The sequence below is a fragment of the Pavona decussata genome, unplaced genomic scaffold (assembly GCF_977016875.1).
Source record: "Pavona decussata unplaced genomic scaffold, jaPavDecu1.1 SCAFFOLD_302, whole genome shotgun sequence".
Taxonomy (NCBI): domain Eukaryota; kingdom Metazoa; phylum Cnidaria; class Anthozoa; order Scleractinia; family Agariciidae; genus Pavona; species Pavona decussata.
Window position 1 is genome coordinate 565,905 of NW_028145698.1, and position 24,096 is coordinate 590,000.

General features: G+C 38.2%; 3 protein-coding genes and 2 pseudogenes across 3 annotated transcripts in view; 3 read left to right on the forward strand and 2 right to left on the reverse strand.

The window, feature by feature from the left end:
* The first annotated feature begins 5,820 nt into the window (after positions 1 to 5,820).
* LOC146454363 (5-hydroxytryptamine receptor 4-like) lies at positions 5,821 to 6,933 on the forward strand. Its single transcript, XM_085095517.1, has one exon. The coding sequence runs from the start codon at positions 5,821 to 5,823 to the stop codon at positions 6,931 to 6,933; it is 1,113 nt and encodes a 370-aa protein (XP_084951643.1).
* Positions 6,934 to 10,760: 3,827 nt separating this feature from the next.
* Positions 10,761 to 11,729, reverse strand: LOC146454364 (5-hydroxytryptamine receptor 4-like). Its single transcript, XM_085095518.1, has one exon. It carries the CDS (start codon positions 11,727 to 11,729, stop codon positions 10,761 to 10,763), a length of 969 nt encoding a protein of 322 aa, XP_084951644.1.
* Positions 11,730 to 15,085: 3,356 nt separating this feature from the next.
* On the forward strand, positions 15,086 to 16,197 carry LOC146454365 (5-hydroxytryptamine receptor 4-like; annotated as a pseudogene).
* A 1,780-nt stretch (positions 16,198 to 17,977) lies between these two features.
* Positions 17,978 to 19,090, forward strand: LOC146454366 (5-hydroxytryptamine receptor 4-like; annotated as a pseudogene).
* Positions 19,091 to 23,609: 4,519 nt separating this feature from the next.
* LOC146454367 (5-hydroxytryptamine receptor 4-like) overlaps positions 23,610 to 24,096 on the reverse strand; it is a 969-nt gene continuing 482 nt past the window's right edge. The window contains exon 1 of the mRNA XM_085095519.1: positions 23,610 to 24,096. This exon is cut by the window's right edge and continues 482 nt beyond it. Coding sequence (XP_084951645.1) covers positions 23,610 to 24,096 — 487 coding nt within the window.

Sequence of the window (24,096 nt, forward strand, 5' to 3'; positions counted from 1 at the left end):
TTTTGCAAAGTTTCGTGCCCAAGCCCCGTTTTCATCTCGAGTCTTTTTCCGTGCCATTTCAAGCATGGCGGATGATGGAACTGCTTTTCACCATCTCTTTGTTTAGACATTTCTCAGCTCATTCGTGTTAACAGATGAAGAATACTCGTTATGCAATGTGTCCTAGGGTCTCCTTATCGTTTACAAAAGCCGAGCACTTCATTGTGTATTTGTTGGGAGAAAGACAACAGAAGACAAGAGCTGCACATCGCATCCGATTCCGCCATTTTGTTTCTGTCGAATTGAATTGATTTAAACGCTGATGCATTTAATTCCAGAATTACATTCGGCACATGTGAAATGCGATTTTTTAACCTTGATGTAGCACTACTGGGGCGATTCAATACTGTTCGGATTGAAAAAAAAACCGTGTCTACATTTTTGGGACAGTGTTGAAAGGATGCCAGCTACAAAACTTCAAAACATGAACATGTTACTGATCGTTGTTTCACATTTTCAAATTGATTCTAAAAACACCAAAGAAAACAACAACAACAACAACAACAACACTAAATTATCGAGCCAGGGATAAGAAAATAAAAACCACTTCTAATTACTATAGTCATTATCATGCTATATCGAAATTTCTGATGTTGTTAAAACATATTATCATATTGAACAGCACGACAGATCTTTCCAACAACACCGTCGAATTATAAAATCCAATCCTGACAAAGAAATTCAAGTTCTATTCGTAAGTTCAATTTATGTTTTCCCGGTCAAAATTATATTATTATTTCCATTATCAGGCTGTAATTCCCGGGCTTCTTTACTGGGCAATTATAAACGCACACAGAATGATTTGGAGTAGAATTGGCTTAAGCAATGGCACAAAGCCGATTTAATGAATAATAAAAGATCCGTTGAATCCATTTAATACATATATAAATATGAAACATACTAAGCCCAGCAAAGGTGAGGGCAGAATTAATTACTAAACACGAACCAAAACCGGACAGGGCAATAAGGAATCTAAAAAAAAAAAAAAGAAAAAAAATGGTGTTTATGCGAACATCAGAACGGCCATCAGATTTCAACCCAATAAATTTCAGATATTTCCATATTACTCGGGAGGTTTTATTGAAATTTAATGGGTATTTCCCAGACTATTTTTCGGCATTTTCGCGTACACTTTTAGGTTTTTTTGGGCAACCTTTGTCGAAACAGCTGTATATGCAACACAACGCTGGTCTTACTTGCGTCTGGGAACGAAAAAAAAAAAAAACACATGAAGACTGTTCACGCGATTTTATTTTAGTATCAGGTAAACAGATCCGAAAACTCAGAGTCACATTACAGAGCATGATAAATGGCAGTTCACAAAGTACTCAGGCTATTGTACATAGGTTGGTTTGATTGGTCACATACTTAGAAATTACATGAACCGAGTTTTGACTCCGTAGCAACAAAAATCTATGCGATCAATCGGTTGAAACCTACACCTAACCTTTTTAACAAAATCGTACGTGAACAGTTAAGAAGTACAGTTCGCAAATCAAAGGGCATTGCAAAAATGTCCATATTGCTCAACACTCGCTTGGCTAAAGCGTAGAGGTACCATGACTGAAACACATTTTCGAGTTATCGTTACTTGACTTGATAAACTGCCGCTAGTTAAAACTGCTCTTCTGCTATTGCATCACTGAACAAACTCCAGCTATACTCAGTTAGCAACTCTACAGAAAAACTAACATTGTTGTAAATAGTAAATGGCAGAGGCTCGCATCCCTAAATCTGGGCCGACAAGTATTACACGAGTTAAGTCAAGCTGTTCATCGACCTCTGGACATGGATAAATTCGACAACTTCTCTAGAAGTTCAGTTCAACCCCAACAATGTTCTCTTTTAGCCGAAGTTGGCGTTTAGTCGGAAAATGCTTAGAGCAGTTAATTCGTTGTTGACGAGAGGGCCGATTCATCTTTCCCTGAGGAACACCCGTCTTGCCAAAAGTTGGCCGCAAAGCTTTGGACATAAAATGACGAATACAAATTTAAAATAAGCGAAGACTCTGTATTTAAAACTGTTGAATTTTTGGCATGTCATAAATACAAATTAATAGCTAAAAACGGTATCAAAGTTTAGTCATGTCACTTCAGTTTTTTCTTGGGCTGGCGAGGGAGCGTTCTCTTCATAAGTGTTCAGTCAAGTTCTTCATCAAGCTTCATCCTTGTTGGAAGTTCGGTCTAGCCGCTTCCATGCTTCCTTGAAATCTCTCATCCTGATATTTAATGCCGAGGCTGTCTCTCACTCGTAAATGGCTCGTTGTTAATGTCATTAGAGCTTCTACAAATTCCGATCCGTCTGAACATATTCTTAACTGCGATTCGGAATTCTCTTTGGCGGATGGAATAGATTATTGGGTTGCACAGTGAGCTGACAGTGAAAATACACGATGTAACCTGTATGGCCTCGGACGGAACCTCAATGATTTGAAAGAAACGGCGAAAAAGACTCTCGATCAAGACTGGAAGAAAGCACAGCAAAAACGCAGTAATAACAATGATGACATCTACAGCTGCCTTCCACTCCGTTCTTTGTCTTGTAGACCTTTACTGCTGCATTTCAGGATCTTGAAGGCTTCCAATTTGGATTACTGCAGCGGTTCCGTGATGTTTCGCCGTCTTGTAGACCGACCAGTTTAGGAACACAATTATCAGAAAGGGTATAGCAAAGAACGCGGTGGCGATCAACCCCTTTCAGCTATTTGAATTGGGTTGCGTCCATCGCTGGCAAAAGAACACCTCAGGGTTGTAAACGTATTTTCCCAAACCAATGAACGGACTGCTCAAAATCGGAATCGCGCGGAATAACCCAGACAAGAACTATAACCATCCCGCTTGATTTGCTAACGGTGCCATCATACGTCAAGGGAAACTTCACAATCGCCTAATATCGCTCATAAGACACTGCGAAAAGATGAAGAATGGTGCTCAGGTTAAAGTATCTGGCAAAGAATGCATGGAGATGACACATGGTTTCACCGTACAGCCATCTTTCTTGTGCCATGCTTGCGATGCGGAATGAGTTGACCAGAATTAAAAACAGCAAGTCTGATACTGCCAGGCTGGCGAGAAAAATGTACCGGAATCTTGTTTCCAAGGTGATGACCACTATCACCAGCAAATTACCAGGAATACCGATTGCGTCGAAGAGCGCTAAAAACGTTGTAATCACTTGATGGAAAACCATGTTGGAATAGAAAATGCTTCCATGAGTCTGAATCTCACTGGTTTTAACAATTAGATGTAAATATGGATACAGCCTTGGTGACGTATTTACATTTAACTTAAGGAGCTTTCTGAATGGCATTTAAAAAAAAAAACAGTTTCCTATGTGGATACACGTTGGAGAAACAAATGATCACAAAAAAACCCAACAAAAAATCAAAAAGAAAAATACAACAATAACAACAACGAAGAAAGCAGCAATTTTAATTAGTGAGAAAAAGTTTCCCTCAATACATATGGAATTTAACTCCATAATGAAGTTTAAAAAAATAATTTTCTCGAGTTAGATGATGAACCCTCGGTACCTAGTTGGGCGGTGAACTTGAACAACAATTCGCGAGAAAAGGCCTTCCTGAATACATATGGAGTTAATGAAGTCCTAAAAGAGAATTTCTCGAGTCCTCGGTGCCTGGTTCGGAAGCTAAACAAGAATTCGTCATGATTCTTTGATGAGAAGTCTCACTGGTTTTAACAATTTGATGCAGTGATGTATTTGCATTTAACGTAAGTAGCCCTTTGAATGTCATGGGAGAATAATCATAGTTTTCTTTGGGCTAACATGTTGGGCGGAACTAGTGGTCTCAAGAAACAACAATCATAGCAATTAACGCTTTCTAATTTATGAAAAACAATTTTTCTTAATACATATGGAGTAAAATCCATAATGAAGTCTAAAACTGGGATTTCAGGAGTTATATGGTTAACAATAATTAACAAGAAGACCGATTGCGTCGAAGAACGCTAAAAACATGTTGGAATAGAAGATGCTTTGATTGGAAATCTCACTGGTTTTAACAATAGGCCTTATCACGGTTTTCGACGCCATTTTGACGAGTAGGCAAACAGGCTTGAAATAACAGTGTTTGTATGTATGGAAAACCTATGTTAAATAATTTTCATAAAACATCGCTTCTGAAAAATTCATGAATTCAGTGGAAACTTTTGGTTCTAGAAAAAGGATTTTAAGAAAAAAATTGGAGGGATGTAGCTGTGCCAGAAAGCGTCCAGTCATGTTTTGAACTTTCCATACATTTGTCTGTATAGCGAACCAGCCGTGAACTGCTACTAAAAATAGTTCGCGGGAAAAAATACAGGGAAATGTATGGAAAGTTCAAAACACGACTGGACGATTTCTGGTACAGCTACATCCCTCCAATTTTTTTTCTAAAATTCTTTTCCCAGTGCCAAAAGTTTCCAATTCATGAATTTTTCAGAAGCGATGTTTTATGAAAATTATTTGACATCAGATTTCCATACAAACACTGTTATTTCAAGCCTGTTTGCCTACTCGTCAAAATGGCGTCTAAAACCGTGATAAGGCCTATTAGATGCAGATGCAAACTTGGTGACGTATTTGCATTTAACTTAAGGAGCCCTTTGAACGTCATCATGGGAAAAAAAATTACAGTTTTCTTTGTGGCTACACGTTGGGGGAAAAACAACAACGAACAAAGCAACGCTTTTAATTTGTGAGAAAAATTTCCTTAATACATACACAGTTAAACTCTATAGTGAAGTCTAAATCTGAGGAATTTTTCGAGCTATATGCACGCAATTTGTGAGAAAGAATTTATGGTTTACCCGAAGAAAATTCCATAATGAAGTTTGAAAAAGAAATTTCTTGAGTTATATGGTAAACCCTCGATACCTGGTTCGGCAGTAAATCAACAATTCGTGAGAAAGAGTTAATGATTAACGTGAGAAAAATCGCCCTTAATACATACGGAGTTAAGAGTGAATGTCAGTGAATATCAATTAAAGAAAAAAAGAAAAATCGCGGTCACGATCGAAAAATCCATTTGGTTCATTTTTGTCTAAAGAAAGGGAAAGGCATCTTTTCGAAATATTAATTCTAACAGAAATAATTGGTTGAAAACGAACTGATCAAATATGGCTGAGCAGGAACTCGAAATTTTGCACTTTTCTTTCAGCTTGTCATGAAAACAAAAATATAACAGGCAGACTTCTATAGCCTGGGGATCGGCCATAAGGGATCGATAAGTTATCGAAATCAATAAGTTGCATGTTGGAATGCGCCCAATGCTTTCCACGACTGTGCAAGGTTTCCTGATGGGGAAGAGAAGGGGTCTAGAGTTTTTAACAAAATAATTCACTCCAAAACCGCGCACCCCCACAATCTCAGAAAAGTTTTTGTATTTTAAAATATCTTTCCGTTAGTATTTATACAATTGCAATCCTCATCACCAGCTGATATTATGCCTAAGAACTCGTCGAACGTTTCAGTTCTTGTTTTTATTTTTGCCACGTCCATAAAGTGTCTCGTTTTCTATCTCCCTACTGACTCAATATTTAGGAAAATTAAACTAAAAGAAGGATAAGAACTTCCTTTCTGTTTAATCCAAGAGCATAATATCCTTACTAGTTCCGCCCAATGTGTTACCACGAAAATAACTATTGTTTTTTTCCCCATGACATTCAAAGGGCTCCTTAAATTAAATGCAAATACAACACCGAGAATAGACTTAGTTGCATCTGCATCAAATGATCAAACATATTGAGATTTCCCGCCTATCGAAGCATATTCTATTCCAAAATGGCTTTTTCGCAAGTCATTGCAACGTTTTTAGCGCTCTTCGACGCAATCGGTCTTCCTGGTAATTTGCTGGTGATAGTGGTGATCATCTTTAAAACAAGATTTCATGTGATGCGGTACATTCTCCTGGCCAGCCTGGCAGTATCAGATTTGCTGTTTTTAATCCTGGTCAACTCATTCCGCATCGCGAGCATAGCACAAGAAAGATGGCTGTACGGTGAAACGATGTGTCATCTCAATGCATGTTTTGCCAGATACTTTTACCTTAACACCGTTCTTCATCTTTTAGCGGTGTCTTATGAGCGATACAAGGCGATTGTGAAATCTCCTTTGACGTACAATGGCGACATTACCAAATCCAGAGCGATGCTTATAGTTATTATTTGGGTGATTCCAATTCCAATTTCCATCGGTCCGTTCATTGGCTTGGGAAAATACGTTTACAACCCGGAGGTGTTCTTTTGCCAACAAGGATGGGTGATGGAAGGCGAGTTAAATGGATGGAATTGGCTGATCGCCCCTGCGTTGTTTGCTATACCATTTCTGATAATCCTGTTCCTAAACTGGTCGGTGTACAAGACGGCAAAAGTTCACGCAAATCGCGAAGTGATCCAAATTGGTAGGCTTTCGGGATCTGAAATGCAACAGGAAAGGACATCAAGACGAAGAATTGAAAGCAAAGCAGCCGTAGATGTCATCATTATCATCACTGCGTTTTTGCTGTGCTATCTTCCATTCTTGATCAGAGGCCTTTTACGCCGTTTTGTCCAAAGCATTGAGGTCCCAGCCGACGCTGTACTGATAACATCGTCTATTTTCATTTTCAGCTCAGTGTGTAACCCGATAATCTATTCTATCCGCAAAAGAGAATTCCGAACCGTGGTGAAGAATATGTTCAGACGGATTAAACTTTGTAGGTGTTCTAACGACATCAAGAACGAAGTAACTGTTATGAGCGATTTGCAGGTGAAAGCCAATCTTGGAATCAAATATCAGGGTGAGAGATTTCAAGAGAACATGGGAAGAGCTAGGCTTGACCTCTTTCAAGAAAGTAGACTTCCTCCAATTGCAGAGCTCGAGATAAGTAAAGATCTTTCAACTGAATACATTTGAAGAAAACACTCATCAACCACGTAATCAGCGATACGATTAAAATATCACCCGGTTTGATGTATAAATCTTATTCAGATCCGAACCTATTACCGCCGAAAATCCAGAAGAATATACAAAAGAATTCAACATTTTTAGATAGCGAGTCTTAGCTTATTATAAATTGGTATCGCTCGTAATTCAACAACCTTTATTCGTTATTTTGTGTACAAAGATTCCGGCCAAACTGTTTCCCAGACGGGCGTTCTTCATGGAAAGTTAGATAGGTCTCGTGAACAACGAAGTCATTGCGATGAGCATTTTACACTAACCTCGACACAAACTATCGGGATGGAAGAATAAGTCAAAGAGAGCATGGTTTGGGTTAAACTGAACTTCGAGAGAACGTGCCCTTAATATTGGTATTTAAAATCGCATCCTGACATTGATACTCCAATTGTATTCGCAAATTTATTTTCGCTCATACATCTCCATGATACCTTAATGTTTTCAGGTAACGAATGGAAGTGGATCGCTGTGTTTGTAGAAAATTTCACTGGCTTCTTTATTCAGGTATAATTCGTTAGGTTGTTACAGATTGAAGACAATGTTTTTTTTATTTCGAGAAATAATACTGTTTTAAGTTTGCGAACCAAAATTCCCGCTAATACGGTCAATTACCAAACTCAAAATTCGATTCTTTGTTTTGATACAGTTTAATCGATATCCACGTTATTGATCATGATGCCAAACCAATTGATGCCTTCGATGAATCGTTACCATTTTCATGCAATTTTTGTAGCTTGTCAGATTTCAACACATGTCGCCCTCTGTCTTCTTCCCATCAAAATTATCAAAGATTTCAAAGCCCTCGTACCTTAATCACGGTCCATGGAAATTTTCAATCTCTCATGCCTTCAGTTTATTGGACAAAAATTCATAGATGTCGACCACTCAAAAGTATAAGCGATGTCGGTAATTGAACAGTTTAGTGAGAACTTTGGCGAATCTGGTGAGTCTTTTACACCAAGCGACGGTTTTGAAGGAAGTGACCTAGAATACAATCCGGCTAAACCATATTCAGTGTCGCCAAATCGACGCTGGTAAATGAACCCCTTTCCCCAATATACAAGCCGCCGAAAATAATTTCTTTAATAAATGGCGGAAGTCTTATAAGTTTATGAGGCACTCCGCACTTTCATGTTGAACTGGGCGTCAGACTAAAACAAGCGGTGCATCGCTAGAAAGGCTAATTGTCTGACCTTTTTCTACTCTTTTTCACTGAATGCCTATCCTGCTCTTACTGCAAGATTGCGCAAATATAATCCTTAAAATTCGGCCAACATTTCAGCGTTTGTCTACCAGATGAGATAACGAGTAAAAGAAAAGGAGGAAAAGGAAGAGGGGGAAGATTCCCTAGCGAGGGAAATTCGAGGAAAACTCAAATTTCGCGCACTACTGTATGGGTTATGCATTTTGACTAAAATAAAATTTAATTTCTCACAAATAAAAGCCAAATAAGACTCATATTGAACACGTATAGTGTCTTATTTCGTCGTTTCTACCCTTCAATTTTGCTTAAAACACGCGAGAATTTCTTATGCCTTAGTAACCAAGCGTTTTCTTGGAATCTGTGTCGTGGTTGCTACGCATTTGGGGTTATTCCCAACAGCAGTACATTTTCTCCATGCATGGTACATGATCAAAAACACGCAACGAATTAAATATTCCTGTTGGACAACGGCTTCAACCATCGAATTCAATTCAATTCAATTCTGTCGAATTGAATTGATTTAAACTCCGATGCATTTAATTCCAGAAATACATTCGGCCCATGTAAAATGCGTTGTTTTAACCTTGCTGTAGCACTACTGAGGCGATTCAATAGTGTTTGGATTGAAAAAAAAAAAAAAAAAAAAAGCCGTATCTACATTTTGGGGACAGTGTTGAAAAGATGCCAGCTACTAAACTTCAAAACATGAACATGTTACTGATCGTTGTTCCATATTTTATTAAAACTGATTCTAAAAACACCAAAGAAAACAACAACACTAAATTATCGAGCCAGGGATAAAAACCACTTCCACTTCTAATTACTATAGTCATTATCATACTATATCGAAATTTCTCATGTTGTTGAAACATATTACCATATTGAACAGCACGACAGACCTTTCCTATAACACTGTCGAATTTTAAAATCCAATCCTGACAAAGAAATTCAAATTCTATTCGTAAGTTCAATCTATGTTTTCCCGATCATAATTCTATTATTATTCTTATTATCAGGCTGTAATTCCCGGGCTTCTTTACTGGGCAATTATAAACGCACACAGAATGATTTGGAGTAAAATTGGCTTAAGCAATGGCACAAAGCCGATTTAATGAATAATAAAAGATCCGTTGAATCCATTTAATACATATTTAAATATGAAACATACTTAAAGCCCAGCAAAGGTGAGGGCAGAATTAATTACTAAACACGGACTAAAACCGGACAGGGCAATAAAGAATCTGAAAAAAAGAAAAAAAGAAAAAAATGGTGTTTATGCGAACATCAGAACGGCCATCAGATTTCAACCCAATAAATTTCAATAAAAGGTCAGAATATATCCATTTCATCGGCAGCTTTTACCCAATAAATTTCAATAAAAGCTCAGAATATATCCATTTCATCGGCAGCTTTAATTGAAATTTATTGGGTATTTCCCAGACTAGCTTTGGGCATTGTCGCGTACACTTTTAGGTTTTTTTTGGGCAACCTTTGTCGAAACAGCTGAACACGCAACACAACGCTGGTCTTACGTGCGTCTGGGAACGGAAAAAAAAAAGCACATGAAGACTGTTCACGCGATTTTATTTTAGTATCAGGTAAACAGATCCGAAAACTCAGAGTCACATTACAGAGCATGATAAATGGCAGTTCACAAAGTACTCAGGCTATTGTACATAGGTTGGTTTGATTGGTCACATACTTACATGAACCGAGTTTTGACTCCGTAGCAACAAAAATCTATGCGATCAATCGGTTGAAACTTTTTTCTATCTACAACTAACTTTTTAACAAAATCTTACGTGAACAGTTAAGAAGTACAGTTCGGAAACCAAAGGGCATTGGAAAAGTGTCCATATTGTTCAACATTCGCTTGGCTAAAGCGTAGAGGTACCATGACTGAATTACATTTTCGAGTTATCTTTACCTGACTTGATAAACTGATAGTTAAAACTGCTCTTCTGCTATTGCATCACTCAACAAACTCCAGCTATAGCAGTTAGCAACTCTACAGAAAGACTAACATTGTTGTAAATAGTAAATGGCAGAGGCTCGCATCCCTAAATCTGGGCCGACAAGTATTATACGAGTTAAGTCAAGCTATTCATCGACCTCTGGAAATGGATAAATTCGACAACTTCTCTAGAAGTTCAATTCAACCCCAACAATGTTCTCTTGACTAAATCGTTCATCCTGATAGTTTTTGCCGATGTTGGCGTTTAATTGTAAAATGCTTAGAGCAGTTAATTCGTTGTTGACGAGAGGGCCGATTCATTATTCCCTGAGAAACACCCGCTTTGCCAAAAGTTGGCCGGAAACTTTGGACATCAAATAACGAATACCAATTTAAAATTAGCCAAGACTCTGTATTTAATTGTTGAATTTTTGGCATGTCATAAATACAAATAAATAGCTATAAACAGTATCAAGTTTAGTCGTGTCGCTTTAGTTTTATCTTGGGCTGGCGAGGGAGTGTTCTCTTCATAAGCGTTCAGTCAAGTTCTACATCAAGCTTCTTCCTTGTTCGAGGCTTTGTCTAGCCGTTTCCATGCTTCCTTGAAATCTCTCATCCTGATATTTAATGCCGAGGCTGTCTCTCAATCGTAAATGCCCCGTTGTTAATGTCATTAGAGTTTCTACAAAGCCCGATCCGTCTGAACATATCCTTAACTGCGGTTCGGAATTCTCTTTTGCGGATGGAATAGATTATTGGGTTACACAGTAAGCTGGCAATGAAAATACACGATATAACCTGTATGGCCTCGGACGGAACCTCAATGCTTTGAACGAAACGGCGAAAAAGATTTTCGATCAAGAATGGAAGAAAGCACAGCAAAAACGCAGTGATTATAATGATGACATCTACAGCTGCCTTCCATTCCATTCTTTGTCTTGTAGACCTTTGCTGCTGCATTTCAGGATCTTGAAGGCTTCCAATTTGGATTACTGCAGCGGTTGCGTGATGTTTCGCCGTCTTGTAGACCGACCAGTTTAGGAATACAATTATCAGAAATGGTATAGCAAAGAAAGCGGTGGCGATCAACCCCCTCCATCTATTTGAATTGGGTTGCGTCCATCGCTGGCAAAAGAACACCTCTGGGTTGTAAACGTATTTTCCCAAGCCAATGAACGGACCGCTTAAAATCAGAATCGGAATAACCCAGACAAGAACTATAACCATCCCGCTGGATTTGGTAACGGTGCCATCATACGTCGAGGGAAACTTCACAATCGCCTTGTATCGCTCATAAGACACCGCCAAAAGATGAAAAACGGTGTTAAGGTAAAAGTATCTGGAAAAGAATGCATTGAGATGGCACATCGTTTCGCCGTACAGCCATCTTTCTTGCGCTGTGCTTGCGATGCGAAATGAGTTGACCAGGATTAAAAACAGCAAGTCTGACACTGCAAGGCTGGCCAGGAGAATATACCGCATCACATGAAATCTTGTTTGCAAGGTGATGACCACTATTACCAGCAAATTACCAGGAATACCGATTGCGTCGAAGAGCGCTAAAAACGTTGCAATCACTTGATGGAAAACCATGTTGGAATAGAAGATGCTTCGAAAGAAAATCTCACTGGTTTTAACAATTTGATGCGAATATGGATACAACCTTGGTGACAAGTTTGCATTTAACTTAAGGCGCTTTCTGAATGTCATTGTTGGGGGAGACAGGTGGTCTAAAAAAAAAACTCAACAACAACAACGGACAGGGCAACGCTTTTAATTTGTGAGAAAAAGTTTCCCTTAATACATATGGAATTAAACTCCATAATGAAGTTTAAAAAAAATTATTTTCTCGAGTTATATGATGAACCCTCGGTGAACTCGCGAGAAAACGCCTTCCTAAATACATATGGAGTTAATGATGTCCAAAAAGGAATTTCTCGAGTTATGTGGGTAAACCCTCGGTGCCTGGTTCGGAAGCGAAACAAGAACTTGTGATGATTCTTTGATGTGAAATCTCACTGGTTTTTACAATTAGATGCAGTGATGTATTTGCATTTAACGTAAGTAGCCCTTTGAATGGCATGGGAGAATAATCATAGTTTTCTTTGGGCTAACATGTTGGGCGGAACTAGTGGTTTCAAGAAAAAACAATCATAGCAATTAACGCTTTCTAATTTATGAAAAACAATTTTTCGTAATACATATGGAGTAAAATTTATAATGAAGTCTAAAAATGGGATTTCTGGGGTTATATGGTTAACAGGAATTAACAAGAAGACCGATTGTGTCGAAGAACGCTAAAAACATGCTGGAATAGAAGATGCTTTGATAGGTAATCTCACTGGTTTTAACAATTAGATGGAGATGCAAACTCGGTGACGTATTTGCATTTAACTTAAGGAGTCCTTTAAACGTCATCATGGGAAAACAATCACACATTTCTTTGTGCCTACAGGTTGGGGTAAAAACAACAACGAACAATGGAACGCTTTTAATTTGTGAGAAAAATTTCTTTAATACATACAGAGTTTAACTCTATAATGAAGCCTAAAAAGGAATTTCTCGAGCTATATGCATGCAATTCGTGACAAAAAAATTTATGATTTACGTGAAGAAAATTCCATAATGAAGTTTAAAAAAGGAATTTCTTGAGTCATATGGTAAACCCTCGGTACCTGGTTCGGCAGTAAATCAACAATTCGTGAGAAAGAGTTAATGATTAACATGAGAAAAATTGCCCTTAATACATACGGAGTTAAGAATAAATGTCAGTGAATATCAATTAAAGGAAAATAGAAAAATCGCGGTCACGGTCAAAAATCCATTTGGTTCATTTTTTGTCTAAAGAAAGAGAAAGGCATCAGCTTTTCGAAATATTTATTCTAACAGGAATAATTGGTTGAAAACGAACTGGTTAAATTTGGTTGAGCAGGAACTCGAAATTTTGCACTTGTTTTCAGCTTGTCATGAAAACAAAAATGTAACTTACAGGCTGGGTCTTATTTAATCAAGAAATGGATACATTTTTATTCTGTCCTTATTCCTGAATAAATATGGAACAAATTAACTGTTTAATATTTTCAGTTGCATGGAAAAACTGTACCAAAATTGCTCAATAGAAATACATGTTGTAGTGCCACAAAATCTTCCAAATCAAAACCCAAACATCTTTTAGCATATGTTTAAAAATTTGAGCTTTTATTTCTCTGGTACCTGCGAAGTTTTCGATGCGAGCGCAAACCGAATGTTAGTAAAATTTAATCACCAACGCCAGAAAGACATATGGCAACATCAGCGTTCGCAAACTTACATCCAGTTTCTACAAAAGTCACGCTTAACTAGGAAAATTTAATATCTAAAATATTTTTGTTGTTCTTCCCAAGTTTAAGCTTTAATTTCATGGGGCTAATTCCTGAACGGTTGTACCTATAAGTTCGAGTGACAAATTGTCCATATCTTGATTGATTTTTTTTATTTAGGAGCCTTAATTCATTATCTCAATTCTGGTGGTACGAAAACCTGAAACACGTTTTTCACAAAAATTCTGTGAAATGTAGATACCAAAATAAATAGGATCACTTTAATATTGTTCGTAGTCTAAATGTTGATTATGGATTATAGATTATAAGTCTTGAAGATGTTCTGGACGAAGGGCTAATTATAACGCTCGAAACGTCAGCACTCGAATCTCTTTACGGTGGCCAATTTACCTTTAGTTATCAACTCTGTTGATAAACCAAATATTTGTTTCTTCTCCCCACCGACGCAGCACCACAGTTTCTAACTAACCACTTATCCATTTATACTAGAATTAGCTCGTTAACTGCTCTGGTATTCAAGTTACAGGCATCACCATCCATGATCCTCTCGCGGGGAACCATTTTCTCTCTTGAACTTGACCAAACTTCAAAAGCCTGCTAAAATCTTGAATTAAACAAAAGCCGGGGGATCGGCTATAGAGGATCGGTAAGTTACCGAGTTATGAGCTTGAGTTGAGTTAGGGTTGAGTTTGAGCTGAGTTTAAATTAGGATTGGGTAAAGTTATCACCAAAATGATGTTACAAGTGCCCCGTAGGCCGATTCCAATACATTAAGTTGATAAAATTAATTCACTTTTTACTAACAGAACGGGTCAGAGAACACCTTGTGTAATACGGAGGAACATCTCTCCCATTTGTTTCCTCGGCTACGTGGGTGTTTTTTTCTAGTTTACATTTTCTTGGCAATCATGCTCGGAATCGAAGTTAGCGATCAAGGATCGGGGATCGTTCAAAAAGTAAAAAAACAAACTGACAGATTTCTACTCTAATAGTATTGATTTTTTATTTAGACAGGAAAAGTCGTTAAATTTTGGAGCATTCGAATCGAATATTACGTGTGTTCACAGAAAACACAAGTCCTTGGTGGCTGGAATGCGTCGAATGCCTGCCCAGGATTGTGCACTGTAGCGTTCCGTTTTCCTGACGGGGAAGGGGAGGGGTCTAGGGGTCAAAAGAATCCGCTCCAAAACCGCGTACCCCAAAAAAATCTCAGACAATTTTTCGTATTTAAAAATATCATTTCGTTAGTATTTATACAATTGCAATCCTGAATCCTCATCGTCCGCTGGTATTATGCCAAAGAACTCGTCAAACGTTTCAGCTCTTATTTTTCTTTTTGCCACATCCATAAAGTGTCTCGTTTTTCATCGCCCTACTGACGCAATATTTAAGAAACTTAAATTAAAAAAGGATAAGAACTTCCTTTTTGATTAATCCAAGAGCATAATATCCTTTCTAGGTTAGGCAAACGTGTTGCCTCGAAAATAACTATTGTTTTTTTCCCATGACATTCAAAGGACTCCTTAAATTAAATGCGAATACAACAACAAGGATAGACTTAATTGCATCTGCATCAAATGATCAAAACTAGTGAGATTTCCCGCCTATCGAAGCATCACCTATTCCAAAATGGCTTTTTCGCAAGTCATTGTAACGTTTTTAGCGCTCTTCGACGCAATCGGTATTCCTGGTAATTTGCTGGTGATAGTGGTGATCGTCCTGGAGAGCAGATTTCATGTGATGCGCTACATTCTCCTCGCCAGCCTCGCAGTGTCAGATTTGCTGTTTTTAATCCTCGTCAACTCATTCCGCATCGCAAGCACAGCACAAGAAAGATGGCTGTACGGCGAAACCATGTGTCATCTCCATGCATTTTGTCAGATACTTTTACTTTAACACCGTTTTTCATCTTTTAGCGGTGTCCTATGAGCGATATAAGGCGATTGTGAAATCTCCTTTGACGTACAATGGTGACATTACCAAGTTTAGCGTGATGTTTACAGTTTCTATCTGGGTGATTCCAATTCCAATTTCCATCGGTCCGTTCATTGGTTTGGGAAAATACGTTTACAACCCGGAGGTGTTCTTTTGCCAGCAAGGATGGACGACGCAAAGCGGGTCAAATGCATGGAATTAGTTGATCGCCACCGCGTTCTTTGCTATACCATTTCTGATAATCCTGTTCCTAAACTGGTCGGTGTACAAGACGGCGAAAGTTCACGGAAACGGCAAAGTGATCCAAATCGGAAGCCTTTCCATATCTGAAATGCAACAGGAAAGGACATCAAGACGAAGAATTGAAAGTAAAGCAGCCGTAGATGTCATTATTATCATCAGTGCGTTTTTGCTGTGCTATCTTCCATTCTTGACCGAAGGTCTTTTCCGCCGTTTTGTCTAAAGCATTGAGGTCCCAGCCGACGCTGTACTGATTCCATCGTGTATCTTCATTGTCAGCTCAGTGTGTAACCCAATAATCTATTCCATCCGCACAAAGAGAATTCCGAACCGCAGTGAAGAATTTGTCCAGACGGATGAAACTTTGTAGACGCTCTAATAACGTAAACAACGAAGTAACTGTTATGAGCGATTTACGAATGAAGAAAAATCTTGGCGTCAAATATGGGGATGAGAGATTTCAAGAGAATATAGGAAGAGCTAGACTTGACCTCTTCCATGAAAGCAGACTTCCTTCAATTGCGGAGTTCGAGGTCGATAAAGAACTTTCAACTGAACACTTATGAAGAAAAGACTCATCAACCAAGTAATCAGGGAAACAATTAAAATATCACCCGGTTTGATGTATAAATCTTACTCAGGTCAGAACCTATTACCGCCCAAAATCCAGAAGAATAAACAAAGTAAATTAACATGTTTAGAAAGCGAGTCTAATGTTATTTTAAATTGGTATCCCTCATAATTCAAAAACTTGTTATTCGTTATTTTGTGTACAAAGATTCCGGCCAAACTGTTTCCCAGACGGGCGTTCTTCATGGAAAGATAGATAGGTCTCGTCAACAACGAAGTCATTACTATGAGCATTTTACACTAACCTCGACACAAACTATCGGGATGAAAGAATAAGTCAAAGAGAGGATGGTTTGGGTTAAACTGAACTTTAAGAGAACGTGCCCTCAATACCGTGTATTTAAAATTTAATCCTGACATCGATAATCAAATTGAACTCACAAATTCTATTTCCGTTTATACATCTCCCTGATACCTTAATGTTTGCAGGTAACGAATCGAAGCGGATTGCTGTGTATGTATAAAATATCACTGGCTTATTTATTAATGGAAAATTCCTTAGGTCGTTTAAGATTGAAGACAATGGTTTTGTAATTTCGAGAAAAAATACTTTCTTTTAAGTTTGCGAATGAAAATTCCTGCTCATACAGTCAATTACCAAACTCAAAATTCGATCCTTTGTTTCGACAAATTTAATCTGGTTTATTGATCATGATGCACTATTTATTTTAAAGGTGCCTTCGATTAATCGTTGCCATTTTCGTGCATCAAATTACAACACATGTCACCCTCTCTCTTATTCCCATCAAAACTATCAAAGATTTCAAGGTCCTCGAACCCTAATCCCGGTCCATGGAAAGTTTCAATCTCTAATGCCTTCAGTTTATTGGACGAAAATTCATAGATGTCGACCACTCGAGCAAGATGTGATCCATTTTAGAAAGTGTTGGTATTGCGTTTAAAACATCTTATAAAAAAAATAATATAAATAACCGTACTTTACTTGTTTAGGTTACTGAAAAAGGCAGGTGTACTTTTTGGTACGACCATCATAGTTCCTTGTACAAAAAGATGAGTTGTACTTCCACCGTAAATGTATGATCAAGCATTTGCTAGCACCTGACTCATAATAAAGAAAGACTTACTTACACAAGAAAAGTCTTTAAAGTGAGGAGCATTCGAATGGAATGATACGTGAGTACACAGAGAACACAATTCCTTGCTTGCTGGAATGCGCCGAATGGCTGCCCAGCATTGTGCACTGTAGCGTTACGTTTTCCTGACGGGGAATGCGAGGGGTCTAGAGTTTTTAACAAAAGAATTCACTTCAAAACCGTGTACCGCAAAAATCTCAGAAAATTTTTGGTATTTAAAAATATTCTTTCGTTAGTTTTTATACAATTACAGTTCTGAATCCTCATCGCCCGCTGGTATTATGGTTAAGAACTCGTCTTACGTTTCAGCTCTAATTTTTCTTTTGGCCCGTGCTCATAAAATGTCTCATTTTCCATCGCTCTACTGACCCAATATTTTAAAAAATTAAAACAAAAAGGATAAGAGCTTCCTTTTTGATTACTCCAAGAGCATAACGTCCTTTCTAGTTCCGCCCAAACTGTAAGCACGAAAAAAGAAAAAAAAACTATTGTTCTTCTCCCATGACATTCAAAGGACTCCTTAAATTAAATGCGAATACAACAACAAGGATAGACTTAGTTGCATCTGCATCAAATTATCGAAAACAGTGAGATTTCCCATCGAAGCATCTTCTATGCTAACATGGCTTTCTCGCAAGTCATTGTAACGTTTTTAGCGCTCTTCGACACAATCGGTATTCCTGGTAATTTGCTGGTGATATTGGTCATTGCCTCACAAACAAGATTTCATGTGATGCGGTACATTCTCCTCGCCAGCCTCGCAGTGTCAGATTTGCTGTTTTTAATCCTGGTCAACTCATTCCGCATCGCAAGCATAGCATAAGAAAGATGGCTGCACGGCGAAATGATGTGTTATCTCCATGCATTCTTTGCCAGATACTTTTACCTTAACACCGTTTTTCATCTTTTAGGGGTGTCTTATGAGCGATACAAGGCGATTGTGAAATCTCCTATGACGTACAATGGCGCCATTACCAAATCCAGGGTGATGCTTATAGTTCTTGTTTGGGTTATTCCAATTCCAGTTTCCATCGGTCCGTTCATTGGTTTGGGAAAATACGTTTACAACCCGGAGGTGTTCTTTTGCCAGCAAGGTTGGACGACGCAAAGCGGGTCAGATGGCTGGAATTGGTTGATCGCCACCGCATTCTTTGCTATACCATTTCTGATAATCCTGTTCCTAAACTGGTCGGTGTACAATACAGCGAAAGCTCATGCAAACGCTCAAGTGATCCAAATTGGAAGCCTTTCCGCATCTGAAATGCAACAGGAAAGGACACCAAGACGAAGAATTAAAAGCAAAGCAGCCGTAGATGTCATTATTATCATCAGTGCGTTTTTGCTGTGCTATCCTCCAGGCTTCATTGAAGGTCTTTTCCGCCGTTTTGTCCAAAGCATTGAGGTCCCAGCCGACGCTGTACTGATTACATCGTGCATTTTCATTGTCAGCACAGTGTGTAATCCAATAATCTATTCCATCCGCAAAAGAGAATTCCGAACCGTGGTGAAGAATTTGTTCAGACGGATGGAACTTTGTAGATGGTCTAACGACATCAACAACGAAGTAAGTGCTATGAGCGATTTGCGAGTGAGAGCCAATTTTGGCATCAAATATGAGGATGAGAGATTTCAAGAGAACATGGGAAGAGCTAGACTTGACCTCTCCCAAGGAAGTAGTCTTCCTCCAATTGCAGAGCTCGAGATCAATAAAGAACTTTCAACTGAACAGATATGAAGAAAACACTCATCAACCACGTAATCAGCGACACGATCAAAATAGCACCCGGTTTGATGTATAAATCTTATTCAGATCCGAACCTAATATGATTACCGTCGAAAACCCAGAAGAATATACAAAGGAATTCAACATGTTTAGATAGCGAATCTTATGTTATTTTAAATTAGTATTCCTTGTAATTCAAAAACTTGTTATTTGTTATTTTGTGTACAAAGATTCGGGGCAGCCTCTTTCCAGACGTGTGCTCTTTGTGGAAAAATAGATCGGTCTCGTCAACAATTGAACGAGATAACTGTTATAAGCAATTTACGAGTATGCGCCAATCTCGCCGCAAACTATCACGATGAAAGATTTATTCAAGACAGCATTATTTGGGCTGAGCTGAACATCAAGAGTAGGTTCCTTCAATACCGTGTATTTTTAAGTTCGAATCCTGACATCGACGCTCAAATTGTATTCACAAATTCCATTTCCACTTATACATCTCGGTCCGTGATATCTTAATGTTTGCAGGTAACGAATCGAAGGGGATCGCTGTGTATGTATAAAATTTGACTGGTTTGTTTATTCATGTATAATTCCTTAGGTCGTTGCAGATTGAAAACAATGTTTTTTTTTGTATTTCGAGAAATAATACTTTGTTTTATGTTTGCGAAAGAAAAATTCCGCTCATACAGTCAGTTACCAAACTCAACATTCGACCCTTTGTTTCGATAAATTTGATGTGGTTTATTGATCATGAAGCATAATTCTCTCTCTTCTTTCCATCAAAATTATCAAAGATTTCAACTCCTTCGAACCCTAATCCCATGGAAAGTTTCAATGTCTCATGCCTTCAGTTTATTGGACGAAAATTCATGGATGTCGGAAGAGGAGTGGAGATTCCCCAGCGAGCGAAATTCGAGGAAAACTCAAATTTCGCATGCATGACATACATGGCACGGAATCCAAAACACGCAACGATATATTCCGGTGGGAAAACGGCTTCAACCGTCCACGTTTTCAAATTCGTAGAACTCTAGATCGATCAGCTCGTTTTCAGTATTCTCGCTTCTTTATTACGCTCCCGAAACTTGTTCATAGATGATGTCTTTGGTAGTAGCTTCAGTATCTAACTAATGCCGATTGAAATTTCCACCGGTTTGTTTGTTAGGTAGAAAAAATGCATTTACAGGCAAGATGTGTTCCATTGTAGAAAGTGTTGGTATTGCGTTCAATACATCTTATGAAAAAATATAGAAATAACCGGAGTCTACTCCCTTAGGTTACTGAAAAAGGCAGGTGTACTTTGTGGTACGATGACCATAGTTCCTTGTACAGAAAGTTGAGCTGTACTTCCACCGCAAACGTATTATCAAGCATTTGATAGCACCCGATTCATAATAAAGAGAGATACGATTTTTTTCTTTGTAAATCTTGCCTTGTCAAATTAATGGTGATTTGGAAATCTCGTTTGGCGTATAATAGCACACCTTCCAAATCGAGAGTGATAGTTCTTATCAGGATAATTTCGACTCCAATTTCCAATTCCACCTGTCTTTTGATTTCCTGGGAAAAATTCGTTCACAGCCAAGATTTGTTCCATTGCAGAGAGTGTTCGTATAACGTTGAATACATCTTATAACAAATGCAAATAACCGGTCTCTATTCGCTTAGGTTAGTGAAAAAGGCTTGTGTACTTTGTGGTACGACCACCACAGCGATACAGAAAATTGACTTGTACTCCATCATAAACTTATGATGAAGCATTTGCTGGCGTCCGAAACATACCAAAGAGGGAATCAATTTTCTTTGTAAATCTTTCTTCGACGAGGTTAAGCAAAACCGTCGCCTCAATAGTTCTCCTGGGCAAAGAACAAAGTCATTAGAGCATGCATATAATTTCAAGTGTACCAAAAGCTAATAACTATTAAAGGCCCATTTTACATGTTCCGAATCAGTTAATGTCTATTTGGATCGATTCAAATTATTAAATTCGACAGTTGATTTAAACGTCAAATTTATAGTAAGAGTAGCATTTAATTCATGAGTGAGATTTTGCAAAGTTTCGTTTCCAAGCCCCGTTTTCATCTTGAGTCTTTTTCCGTGCCATTTCAAACATGGCGGATGATGGAAGCTTTTCACCTTCTCTTTGTTTAGACATTTCTCAGCTCATTCGTGTTAACAGAAGAAGAAGACTTGTTATGCAATGTATCTTGGAGTCTCGTAATCGCTTTCAAAAACCGAGCACTTCATTGCGTATTTGGTGGGAGAAAGACAACAGAAGACAAGAGCTGCACATCGTATCCGATTCCGCCATTTTGTTTCTTCCGATCTGCGCATGATATTTAGGAAAAAATGTAGAATTGTGGGTAACACACTAAAATAATTTGAAATAATTTATGCATTCGACTCTATCGGCAGATGTGAAGTTCGACGTATAAAGCAACAGTCAAGCATCTGTCGAATATTCAACTGGCCCAGTCGAAGATGCGGCAGCAGTCGTATTTAATTTAAATCTGTCGAATTAAATTGACTTAAACACTGATGCATTTAATTCCAGAATTACATTCGGCACATGTAAAATACGATTTTTTAACCTTGATGTAGTACTACTGGGGCGATTCAATATTGTTCGGATTGAAAAAAAAAAAGCTGTATCTACATTTTGGGGACAGTGTTGAAAGGATGCCAGCTACTAAACTTCAAAACATGAACATGTTACTGATAGTTGTTCCACATTTTATTAAAATTGATTCTAAAAACACCAAAGAAAACAACAACAACAACAACACTGAATTATTAAGCCAGGGATAAGAATATAAAAACCACTTCTAGTTACTATAGTCATTATCATATACTATATCGAAATTTCTCATCTTGTTGAAACATATTACCATATTGAACAGCACGACAGAACTTTCCTACAACACCGTCGAATTTTAAAATCCAATCCTGACAAAGAAATTCAAATTCTATTCGTAAGTTCAATTTATGTTTTCGCGGTCATAATTCTATTATTATTTCTATTATCAGGCTGTAATTCCCGGGCTTCTTTACTGGGCAATTTTAAACGCACACAGAATGATTTGGAGTAAAATTGGCTTAAGCAATGGCCCAAAGTCGATTAAATGAATAAAAAAAAGATCCGTTGAATCCAATTAATACATATTTAAATATGAAGCATACTAAGCCCAGCAAAGGTGAGGGCAGAATACGGACCAAAACCGGACAGGGCAATAAAGAATCTTAAAAGAAGAAAAAAGAAAAAAATCGTGTTTATGCAAACATCAGAACGGCCATCAGATTTCAACACAATAAATTTCATTAAAGGCTGCCGATGAAATGAATATATTCTGAGCTTTCACTGAAATTTATTGGGTATTTCCCAGACTACCTTTTGGCATTGTGGCGTACACTTTTAGGTTTTTCTTGGACAACCCTTGTCGAAACAGCTGAACACGCAACAGAACGTTGGTCTTACTTGCGTCTGGGAACGAAAAAAAAAAAAAACACACGAAGACTGTTCACGCGATTTTATTTTAGTATCAGGTAAACAGATCCGAAAACACACAGAGTCACATTACAGAGCGTGATAAGTGGCAGTTCACAAAGTACTCAGGCTATTGTACATAGGTTGGCTTGATCGATCACATACTTAGAAATTACATGAACCGAGTTTTGACTCCGTAGCAACAAAAACCTCTGCGATCAATCGGTTGAAACCTACACCTTACCTTTTGAACAAAATCGTACGTGAACAGTTAAGAAGTACAGTTCGGAAACCAAAGGGCATTGCAAAAGTGTCCATATTGTTCAACACTCGCTTGGCTAAAGCGTAGAGGTACCATGACTGAATTACATTTTCGAGTTATCTTTACTTGACTTGATAAACTGCTAGTTAAAACTGCTCTTCTGCTATTGCCTCACTCAACAAACTCCAGCTATACTCAGTTAGCAACTCTACAGAAAAACTGACATTATTTTAAATAGTAAATGGCAGAGGCTCGCATCCCTAAATCTGGGCCGACAAGTATTATACGAGTTAAGTCAACTGAGCTATTCATCGACCTCTGGAAATGGATAAATTCGACAACTTCTCTAGAAGTTCAATTCAACCCCAACAATGTTCTCTTGACTAAATCGTTCATCCTGATAGTTTTTGCCGATGTTGGCGTTTAATTGTAAAATGCTTAGAGCAGTTAATTCGTTGTTGACGAGAGGGCCGATTCATTATTCCCTGAGAAACACCCGCTTTGCCAAAAGTTGGCCGGAAACTTTGGACATCAAATAACGAATACCAATTTAAAATTAGCCAAGACTCTGTATTTAATTGTTGAATTTTTGGCATGTCATAAATACAAATAAATAGCTAAAAACAGTATCAAGTTTAGTCGTGTCGCTTTAGTTTTATCTTGGGCTGGCGAGGGAGTGTTCTCTTCATAAGCGTTCAGTCAAGTTCTACATCAAGCTTCTTCCTTGTTCGAGGCTTTGTCTAGCCGTTTCCATGCTTCCTTGAAATCTCTCATCCTGATATTTAATGCCGAGGCTTTCTCTCAATCGTAAATGCCCCGTTGTTAATGTCATTAGAGTTTCTACAAAGCCCGATCCGTCTGAACATATCCTTAACTGCGGTTCGGAATTCTCTTTTGCGGATGGAATAGATTATTGGGTTACACAGTGAGCTGGCAATGAAAATACACGATATAACCTGTATGGCTTCGGACGGAACCTCAATGCTTTGAACGAAACGGCGAAAAAGATTTTCGATCAAGAATGGAAGAAAGCACAGCAAAAACGCACTGATTATAATGATGACATCTACAGCTGCCTTCCATTCCATTCTTTGTCTTGTAGGCCTTTGCTGCTGCATTTCAGGATCTTGAAGGCTTCCAATTTGGATTACTGCAGCGGTTGCGTGATGTTTCGCCGTCTTGTAGACCGACCAGTTTAGGAATACAATTATCATAAATGGTATAGCAAAGAAAGCGGTGGCGATCAACCCCCTCCATCTATTTGAATTG